This window comes from Triticum dicoccoides, chromosome 5B (assembly GCF_002162155.2).
Source record: "Triticum dicoccoides isolate Atlit2015 ecotype Zavitan chromosome 5B, WEW_v2.0, whole genome shotgun sequence".
Classification (NCBI taxonomy): domain Eukaryota; kingdom Viridiplantae; phylum Streptophyta; class Magnoliopsida; order Poales; family Poaceae; genus Triticum; species Triticum dicoccoides.
Window position 1 is genome coordinate 400,978,809 of NC_041389.1, and position 10,335 is coordinate 400,989,143.

A 10,335-nucleotide genomic window follows, 5' to 3' on the forward strand; every position below is an offset into this window, starting at 1 on the left:
ACCAGACTCGACTTGGCCACTTCCTGACGACCGACAAAACAACGCACAGTCCCCCTAGGCGCGCGGGCCCCGCACCTAGGGGAACCCTGCGAACCACAGGCCCCCAGCGGGTCCCAGCCCGGGTCGTTAGACGCTGACGACCCGGACCCACAAACTCGTAACATTACCATTGTATCCCTGGGGGTTATCCTATAAAAACCCCAGGAGCCCTCGCGTACACATGCAAGTAAGTAGGAAAGGATAGAGAAGTTAGCCACCCATTAGTAGAACACACCTGGAAAGAAGGAGCAGCCTAAGCCTTGGCCAGTTCTCCTTCTTCCTTCATACAACTCCAGGAGCAACTCTATACTGTTACATATAAACCACACTCGGCAGGACTAGGGGTATTATCTCTCCGGAGAGCCCCGAACCTGGGTATGTCTTGCGTCCCGCGCTCGCTCATGCCAACCTCGCCTCTGGAGCCTACCAGTGCCCTCGAACCTCCTACTCTCTTTAGTCATTCCATGTCATCTGCCGTGCGCCCACCACGACACACTACGTTATGAAACGGAGGGAGTATCTAGCGTGCTTCATTTCACGCTTTTACCTGTAAAATGTTCCTAAATGAATAAAATCTCACAGGTTCGAAAAAGAGAGAGGCCAAAATTGCATGGCTACACGCAAACACGCCTACCGAACGGCCCACGGAGCCCAGACACAGTCTCGCTCTCGCGTTTCCACACAGAAATAGGCGCGCCCTTTTCCATTTCATTTCGAAATAGCCACGGCCAAAATATTCCATCTCCCACTCCCAGTTCCTCACCCAATTCCCCTTCTCACCAAATGCCGGCGGAACCCAAGCCCCCCGCGAAGCCATGGCCGCCGGCGACCTCCACCTCCACCTCCCGTACCAAGACCACAACCAGGCCCTTCATCGCCGCCGCAAGCTTCGAAGACGACGACGACGACTTCCATATCCCTCCCCCCGCCAGCCGCCCCCGTCCCTTGAAGCCCTCCTCCAACGGCGCCGTCTCGCGCCACCTCCGTAAGAAGCTACAGCTGCCGTCACCCTACTCCGGTAAGGAGAACCGCCCCGTTGCCAGTTCCACCGAGAGTGTTGTTACAGTGGCCGCGGCGGCTGCCGAAACCCTAGCGGGCCGTTCGAGGGTTGGTACCGGCACGCGCCGCGTACCGGAGGGCAACGAAGTGACGATTGGAGGAATTTGCGGCATATCGAGGTCCCATTCCGATGGCCCCAAGTTAGGCGCTGCTGAGAAGACAGGATTGGGCGGATACGACGGTTGCAACGGAAGTTCCAGTAGCTTCCCCAATTCGAGAGAATCGAGTGTTTTGGAGTCAGGCGAAACATGTAATTTGGGGAGTTGGCACTCTGAAGAGGCGGATGGGGTATCCAGGGCTTGTAATGCGGTTCCTGAGGAGAGGGTGGTGGTGGGGAGATCTGGTTCATGGCTCCATAGCTCTGTCTCTGATGAAGGGAATGTGGATATAGAAGCTGAGATTGCATCTCGATCCGAGACCCAAAAGAATGAGCGGAGTGGATTTGAAGTTCATGACGGCAATTGCCCCTCATGTTCTATAGTATCAGAGCTTTTAGTCCCGGATTCAAAATACGATTTTGGAGGTGCAGATTGCAAATACTTCCAAGAGCCTGGATTAGGAATCTCTAGCTTGGTTTCTGAAGAGAGAAAAGTTGCTGTAGAAGATGCTGCTACTCTCAGTCCTGAGACCAGGGAGAAGAAATCAAGCTCAACTGCAGATTGTGTAGAGTATCTATCCTCGAATTCAGTTGAATCGGTGCTTCTGGAATCATGTACGACCCATCATGTTGAACAGGACGATTGTGATAATTTTGAGATTGGAACCCAGCTTAATGAGCTCATAAACCTGTGCATGGAGGATCAGGTGCATAGTCATCGTAACAGCAGGGCATCTCCTGTTGAAGGGAATAAAATGGATTCTGGGGGGTTTGAGTCAGTTTATAAAGTGCAGTGCCCATTATGTGGGTCAGATATTTCTGATCTGAGTGAGGAGCTCCAGCTAGCACATACTAACAATTGCCTCGACGAAGATGAACCTGCTAAGGTGATGCTTCAATATCATATTACATATTATTAAACTGCTGTGCTAGTATAGTGTTTCTATTAATCGTTCATGATAACTTATTGGGCTCTCAAAGGTAGTTTAATTTATTGTAACCTTAGGTACTGATGTGTTTCTTGAAATTTTGTACCAGTGTTCAATATTGAATTTAAGCATGAGGTTGTATAATATTTTCATTCACTGTGTATTAATCATAGTCACGTGGACTGTTGTTGTGCATGTGCATCATTACCTGCCTAGTCGAGTTGATAGATGAACACATGAACATATATTGTCAATATTTTGTTGTGGATCGTGTGGCTGTTGGCAATTTGTGTCATGTTTTCGTGTCATGTTAACTCAAGCACACACAAACTCAAGTAAGGGGAGGAGACTCTTGATTCAATATCTTTTGGTTAATGTTTTGATCATTGGCATTTCCAATAGTTTTTGTATCAATTATTTCTCACCAACATCACATAAGATGTTTGAATTTCCTCTGTTCCAGGAATCTAATCCTAATCATGAAAGAGGACCTTGTGATGGAGAAAATATTGAGAACAAGTGTGTTGTAGAATGGTTAAGGAACCTGGGGCTATCTAAATATGAGGAAGTTTTTACCAAAGAAGAAGTTGACTGGGAGACCTTGCAGTGGCTCACAGAAGAGGTAGTCAACGTATACTGGTTGGTGTATTAAATTTGACAGTCTTTCTAGTTATAGATAAGAGAATTAACATATTGGTGCCTATGGATTGCAGGATCTTCTTGGTATGGGAATTACTTCCCTTGGACCCAGAAAGAAAATTATCCATGCCCTTGGTGAATTAAGGAGGAAAAATGACAATGCTAATGACACAGAAGCAGATGTGTTAATTTCTGAAAATACTAAAAGGACTAAAGGTCCAATGAGCGGGAATAAATTAATTACGGAATTCTTTCGGTGTTCCTCATCTGATCAGAAACAGAGAGACCACAAAGTCCAGAAACCATCTAATTTAAATAACCAGAAAAATTCTAGTGCCAAGGTGGCTACTAGCAGAAGTCGTACTCGAAAATCAAAGGTTAAAGATACACCTCTTTGGTGTTGTATCCCAGGAACACCTTTTCGAGTGGTATGATATTTCCAGGCACAAGTCAATTGGAGCATTTGTCCTTCATACGCTAGTGGATTCTGTAACTAAATTTGTTGCTGCAGGATGCATTTCGCTACTTACGAGGAGATTGCTGTCACTGGTTTTTGACACACTTCCATCTAGACCGTAAGTCAAGGTTCTTTTTTGCGTGCCAGTGCCAACTAATAGAGTAATTACAAAAGATGATCGCCAAACTTCCTGAGTACATGTTTTTCCCCTGTTTGAATGAAGGTTTCTCAAATCTCAACGAACAAATTTGTTATGTTTTCGTAGTGATCTAGTGGTTTTGGCCTAAGTTATCCAGAAAGAGATGTCTGCAAACTTTAATCAGTATAAGAGCTTCCTGCTGAGCAATCGGTTTTACTGAACCCAAAAGTATATGAACATACCTAGCCCCTATGACTTTATGAACATCCCGAGGCTGTTCTTTAGCAATCTAAGTGCTTTTCTAATGAAACATGGCCACGGTACCCTACTACTCATCCATTATGTTAATTACTTGGTGTGTGAGTCACTGGATTTGTATGGAATGTGGTAGGAGGATTATCTTTTTTTAAAATTCTTTTTTATAAATTTGAATCTGCTGACTGCTGGCCTCTATTGCGTTATACATATTTAATGTTTGGGCTGTAATGTTCATGGAGCTACAGTCATAGCAGCAAAGTAACTTTTGAACTTACCTAATCAGAATATACTGGTGCATAGTTTTTAAAAAAATACTATAAACAACACGTGTGCTTAGCTTACTGCACTCCCCTTTTTAAATTATATAAACTGGAACAAACAAATTGGAGTTGCCAACAACCTCATATGGACTAAAGGGATAGTGGTGTGTAGACAGTTTCTTGTTTAATCAAAGAACATTTTATTTCTCTCACTTTCTGTTGAATTATCATCTTTAACGTTTGTCTAGACTACTAGTTGACCACCAGGCTTTGTCTATTTGCATGCCCATTGGTTGTTCACTCTATCTCTAATTGTATGTTTAGTCAATTGAATGCTTCCCACCTCAGTGATGCTACACACTTCTATTTGATGTTTTCATGCCTAAGCTTGAGGTCTTTGTCTTCAACAGATTACCAAGGCTTGACTAAGAGCTTTTGTCATGGGAAGATATACTGTACCTCAATAACAGCAAACCTTGTACACCATAAGATTGGTGTCCCATGGGATAGAATGCATGTATTGCCACTGAACAAAAGGATTACTGTTGCTGGTATTAATTTGACATGTTTTGATGCCAACCATTGCCCTGGATCAATAATCATCCTTTTTGAGCCTCCCAATGGTAAGGTAAGTATTGTTCTGATTTGGTTCTATCTTCTGTTGGCTTGATTAGTCCATATCTTATTTTTCCTGGCTTGCATTTTAGGCTGTTCTGCACACTGGAGACTTCCGATTTTCTTCCGAGATGGCCAACAATTCTGTTTTGCAGTCTTCTCACATCCACACTCTAATACTTGACACGACCTACTGTAATCCACGAGTACGTATTTTTCCCGACCAAAAGTGTTACCAAAAGTTCCCGCAAAAAAGTGTTACCAAAGTTAGAGTTGAGTTTCCTTTCAAAAAAAAAAGTTAGAGTTGAGTTTCTACGACCAATCTGCCATTAATTTTTCACACACGCTAAATTTATTTTGCAGTATGACTTCCCAAGTCAAGGGATTGTAATACAATTTGTCATTGAGGCCATACAAGCAGAAGCTTTTAATCCAAAAACACTGTTTTTGATTGGCAGCTACACAATTGGTACAGTTTCATCTTCGCGCTCTTTAATATTCAAGTGCTCCTGTATCTCATGTCTTATATTGTCACCGGTCGCAGGAAAAGAAAGACTGTTTACGGAGGTTGCCCGTTTGCTTCAGAAGAAAATATATGTTGGAGCTGCAAAGCTGCAAATATTAAAGCACTTGGAGCTTCCTCAGGAAATCATGCCCTGGTTGACAGCCAATGAAGCTGAAAGTCACATACATGTTGTCCCCATGTGGACTCTAGCAAGCTTCAAACGATTGAAACATTTATCGAGTCAATATGCTGTAAGGCTGACTGTTCTATCCTACCAGCTGCATATTATTTAAGTTATAACATCTCAAAGCTATTATCGTTCATCAGTGTCAGGTCAACCTGGCAGCCATTACCAGCATTCTGTTTATCTAATACCAGGATTAATAAAAGACATCTAGTTTTTTTATGCTTAGTTTTCTGTTGGATCAAGTAGCCAAGCCTTAAATATCAACATTTCATAATTCATTCCCCAAAGTTGCTATCCAGTGAGAAACCGAAATCTCAGTGCAGTGTTATTCCCATGTTCCTTAGTGTCGTCTATTATGATTTTCTGATGGCTACTTTGCTTTTTAGGACCGGTATGACCTCATTGTGGCATTTTGTCCTACTGGTTGGTCATTTGGTAAAGGGAGGAAAAAGACACCAGGCAGAAGGTGGCAACAAGGGACAATCATCAGGTACTGTCCTGGAATTGCTTAACTGATACTTTCCCCTGTTCAATATTACTCCCTTCGTCCCAAAATAACTGTCTTAAGCTTAGTACAACTTTGTACTAGAGCTAGTACAAAATTGAGACACTTATTTTGAGATGGAGGGAGTATTTCATGTTTTGGGCATCGGCAATTCAGCTATGTCTCCAACATGCAACTTTGGTAGTTCGTTATGAATATGCCAATTTTTTACTATAAATTATTAAACCATGGAAGCATGTTTCATGACTATAATCATGTAAAGCTCAAACGTTTCATATTTCCGAGGGAGTAGTAGTCACTCTGTAATTTCCCTAAAGAAAATAGTAAAGAAACCATTTTAACACTATTTGCACTTTCCAACAATGGGATTGTCGTACTGTAGTTTTCACCTTATTTCTTCAGACGAGTTTTCACCTTATTAACCTCACTTAATATTTGTTCAAAATGAAGAAACTGTTCTAAGAGCTGGAGTGAGCATTCTTTTGGGCAAAACTAAATCCAACGTTGTCTACACATTAGAGAAAACGGAGATATTTCTTGTTAGTTCAATGTTTCTGAAGTTATTTTCACAAAACCCCAAAACCGTGATGACCTGATTACTGTTTCTGGGTTGATTCTGAAGTTCTACCTGCTGTTTCTTCCCCTCTACAGATATGAAGTACCGTACAGTGAGCACAGTAGCTTCACAGAACTCCGAGAATTTGTCCGGTTCATATCACCAGAGCATATAGTTCCCAGTGTAAACAATGATGGCCCTGAGAGTGCAGATGCTATGCTGGCCCAACTGTTAAATGACTAGTGAAATCTACCACTCCACCGTGACAGCGTGAACTACTTACTACCGTTAGTAGATCACCTAAATGAATGTCCAAAGATGCAGAGTGAAGGTGAAGCCCTTTGCTTGCTGTGCTGATACCCGTAATTTCTGATGGCGAGATCCTGACGCAGGAATGCACCAAATGCTCGATGGTAAACTCTCTGGCAAAGCAATTGCGGCACCGAAGGAAGTGCTACAACACATACTTGTGAACGGGTGAAAATGTAAAATGCATGACAGTAAATCACAATCTTTTTTTTGTAGTTGTGGATGATTATGGGTAAAAATGTAAAATCACAAGATCGGGCTATGTGAGTGAATATTCTTAAGTACTCGCTCATACATCATTTGCCCAATATTGTGCATCAGTGGCTTATACGTGATCATTCAGTTCGCGGTCAAGTACAGTATCTCTTAAGTATGCAATGTTCCTTTTGTTTCCCGAGTTTTTTTTAAGATCGATCAGGGTTTGGTTAAGCGTCTGCAATCCATCCGTAACATTTATTTTTCCTTTCATAATGGGCTAGGCCGCGAGAAGCCGCCCATGCAGACAAAACTGGGCCGGCCCGAAGCGATTCCCCAGCCCGGATGGATGGGTCCGGGAGCCAGAATCCTCCTCTAGAACCATCCGGCAGCCTCCTTTGTCTCAAAAAAAAAAATAATTCCGGCAGCCTCCTTTTCGTCCTAAACCCGAGAGTAACAAAATCCTTATCCCAAGCTTAGCCCCGGTCTCCTCGGTTTCTCCTCCTCCCCGAACCCTCGCTTCGTCACTCTCTCCCTCTCACTCCGGCGCGCTCTCAGCTGAATCTCGCCGCAGGTACGCGCCTCTCCGTGCCCCGGAAGCTCGCTTCGTTGGGTCTCCCGTAGCTCACTGTGTGATTCTGTGTGCTGTTGGCGGTTGGTCTCGGCAGGACCATGGCGTCGGTGCATCTATGCGGCCCCAAGGTGGCGTCCGCGGCGATGGCGAAGCCAGCGTTGGCGGACGGGCTCCGTGTCCCCCCTTCGTCGTCGGCGCGTCCCGTGCCGACGGGGCGGAGGTTCCGGGGCCTCGTCGTCAGGGCCGCCACGGTCGTGTCCCCCAAGGTAACAATCAAATGACTGGGCCACAAATTGTCAGATGCTACCACTGTCTGGTTACACAATTTGTGGTAGCTCTATGGCTGCACCTTGCACGTAGCCATTATTTCATACGGAGTATAAGACCTTGTACAATGCTAGGTTCTTAGATAGATAAACCGGGTTTTTCTGAAGCACAGGTGCTTATTTCTACAGGAGAGATGCCTAATTGAGCGTCTACCCTGTACAACTTAGATAGACATGCTTTTGTTTCAACTTCTACTGTTTTTTAGGATGATGTTCCCCCTAGCTTTATTGTTTCAGATGTAATGAACGATGCATCGCTGCTTATTTTGCAATAAAGTGTGCCATGAATGCTTTCCCTCGAAAAAAAAAGCACCGGTGCTTAAGGAAAGCCTGGTTTATTTCTCTAAGCACCTCCCCGGTCAATCAATTGGGGAGCCAGGGACTCAACTAACATTAAGAACTTTTCATACTGGTGGAGTATTCACAGGGGGTACTGCCGACCTTGGTAAGCACCTTGCATTGTACAAGGCCTAAGGAAACTGGATAGGATGTAGGAGAGGAAACACAGTAATCCATACACTTACTCCTATCCAGTTTAGAATGGTTAATGGTGCTTTAGGGTACTGCAAGGTGGAGCCTTGGCTCTGTGGGAGCGAAGATTAGTTACTCGTTAAGAATTGCTTGTCACAAGACCTTCTGTAATCTTATTAGAAAACACAGATCCACAGCCTAAATTGTTTTTCAACACAAACTGGAGTGCATAATTGAATAGGTTTTCCCTTCATATGTTGTTTCTGTTGTACAGATGTAAATTTCTGCCTTTCCTGTCTTTATATATATTTTTCGAACCCAGCTACTCTGCTGTCTTGATGAATATAAAGACCACTACCATAAATAGCATGAAAAATATGAGATACTTCTGATTTCCGACCATTTCTGATGCAAATCCTTCAATGTGGTTACTGCAGATCCCCGGAAGTTCCAAATGGGACTTTCAGGGCACAACACATAAAATTGATGTACTCCCCAAACCTGCTAGTTTTCAAATTTTGTGCAGGGCCAAGTTTGTTGGTAATTAGTTGCAGTTTAACTCTCTTTAGCGCGATATGCTTTGGCTTTAAGGGAGAGAGTTGTGCTGTTATATATTTGGCACACTTAATGTTTCCAAACTTGCCTAAGGTTAGGCGTTCAAAATCAGCACCACACTTTTGTGAGTCAATACGTGTGGAACCCAGGTGGCAAGGAACAAATCTTTGCCTAACTTGTGGTGTGGCATGGCTGCGCACCAACCAAGTATGTTCATGTGCAAAGCTACAGCTTTCTGCAGTTTACTTCACACACCATATCACCCACATTATATCGCACCATATCACCTACAGCTTTCTGCAGTTTATCGCAGTTGTTCAGGTGAAGCAGGTCCGTTGCTCACTACAAGTTAGTTGTGATACTGTTTAAACTTCTGAGAACGTAATGTGCAATCCCTGGCCTTTTGGTTTTTACCTAAGCTCTACTGTTAATAAACTGGTGAATTTTTTGCAGTATACTTCTGTGAAACCATTGGGAGATAGGGTACTAGTGAAGACCAAGACTACTGAGGATAAAACTGCTGGAGGGATATTGCTTCCAACAACAGCTCAGTCAAGACCACAAGCAGGGGAGGTTGTTGCAGTTGGAGAGGGGAGAAGCTTAGGCAGCAACATCGTCGAGATCAGTGTTCCGGTATGTACCCTATTTGGTTGACTAAGATCATCTAGTGTTTGGTGATAGGACCTATACCTGTTTAGCAGAGCATGTAAATAAAATAAACGGAAAGATAAATCACCTAAATGTGTTGTTACTGAAGTGCCATCTATGGGCAAGAAATAATAGTACAACTTAATTGCATGTAGATCTTTTTCACATGAAAATCAGTAAATCACTCTTATGTTCTTGAAGACTACTCGCATGACCTCTTCGTGGCCACAGTTTATGTTATTCTCCTATTTAACCTAATATTTTACTGCGATGAGAGGAAGTAACAATATATTATCTGGTTACAGGTTGGTGCCAAAGTTATTTACTCTAAATACGCTGGTACCGAGTTGGAATTCAATGATACCACCCACCTCATTATGAAAGAAGATGACATCATTGGTATTCTTGACACTGATGACGTGAAAGATCTGAAGCCACTGAGTGACCGTATTCTCATTAAGGTCTGTTTCAAGACATTATTTTGACACTCTTTACTGAGTGGTTGCTGTATTCCTCTTGTGAACAGAATGTGCATTCAAATCCTCTTGGTTCAGTACTACAACTGCACACTCTATTTGCATTGGCTATGTTATTGGCAAATATTATTCATGGATTATGCATCCAGTTTAGAATATTGTACTATGGTATGGCACCCATTCAACAGAAAAAATAGAGGATGATTTTACCCACTAATGATAGGGCAATAATAACTCATTAACAACCGAACAAGAAGTGCTCTTTCAAACAAAAAAGAAGCAACGTAGAGCAAGAAAAATACTCGTTATGTTATTTGCTCTGCTCTGTTTTGCTCATGAGCCTTGGCAACGTCATTTAATTGAAATAAAAAAAGCTTGGTTGTGTTACTTCTCAATTTTGTTCTTTCCTGCTCTTTCTTTCTGCCCGACTACCTTTAGTTCTGATCCACTATGGTTCTACTCCAGGTTCGCCATGCTCAGTGTCTTTGCGAATATGCATTATTGGATCGTGATTGTCAATGTGAAGTTTTTTTTTT

The 10,335-nt window shown here is 43.0% G+C and overlaps 2 protein-coding genes across 2 annotated transcripts in view; both read left to right on the forward strand.

The window, feature by feature from the left end:
- The first annotated feature begins 774 nt into the window (after positions 1-774).
- On the forward strand, positions 775-6,908 carry LOC119309480. Its single transcript, XM_037585471.1, has 10 exons — positions 775-2,082; positions 2,588-2,746; positions 2,838-3,191; positions 3,275-3,338; positions 4,288-4,505; positions 4,585-4,698; positions 4,856-4,961; positions 5,037-5,248; positions 5,571-5,674; positions 6,341-6,908. The coding sequence occupies exons 1-10, from the start codon at positions 823-825 to the stop codon at positions 6,486-6,488; spliced, it is 2,739 nt and encodes a 912-aa protein (XP_037441368.1). The 5' UTR covers positions 775-822; the 3' UTR covers positions 6,489-6,908.
- Positions 6,909-7,176: 268 nt separating this feature from the next.
- LOC119309481 (20 kDa chaperonin, chloroplastic-like) overlaps positions 7,177-10,335 on the forward strand; it is a 4,784-nt gene continuing 1,625 nt past the window's right edge. Inside the window, exons 1-4 of the mRNA XM_037585472.1 lie at positions 7,177-7,323; positions 7,418-7,589; positions 9,129-9,308; positions 9,629-9,784. Coding sequence (XP_037441369.1) covers positions 7,422-7,589; positions 9,129-9,308; positions 9,629-9,784 — 504 coding nt within the window. The 5' untranslated portion in view covers positions 7,177-7,323; positions 7,418-7,421. The remainder of the gene's footprint in view (positions 7,324-7,417; positions 7,590-9,128; positions 9,309-9,628; positions 9,785-10,335) is intronic.

Excerpts from the sequence above, each read along its gene's own strand:
- LOC119309480 (XM_037585471.1), top strand. The coding sequence starts at position 823 with ATGCCGGCGGAACCCAAGCCCCCCGCGAAGCCATGGCCGCCGGCGACC. Across the intron at positions 2,747-2,837 it reads TGCAGTGGCTCACAGAAGAG|GATCTTCTTGGTATGGGAAT; the intron begins GTAGTCAACGTA and ends TATGGATTGCAG. Across the intron at positions 3,192-3,274 it reads CAGGAACACCTTTTCGAGTG|GATGCATTTCGCTACTTACG; the intron begins GTATGATATTTC and ends TTGTTGCTGCAG.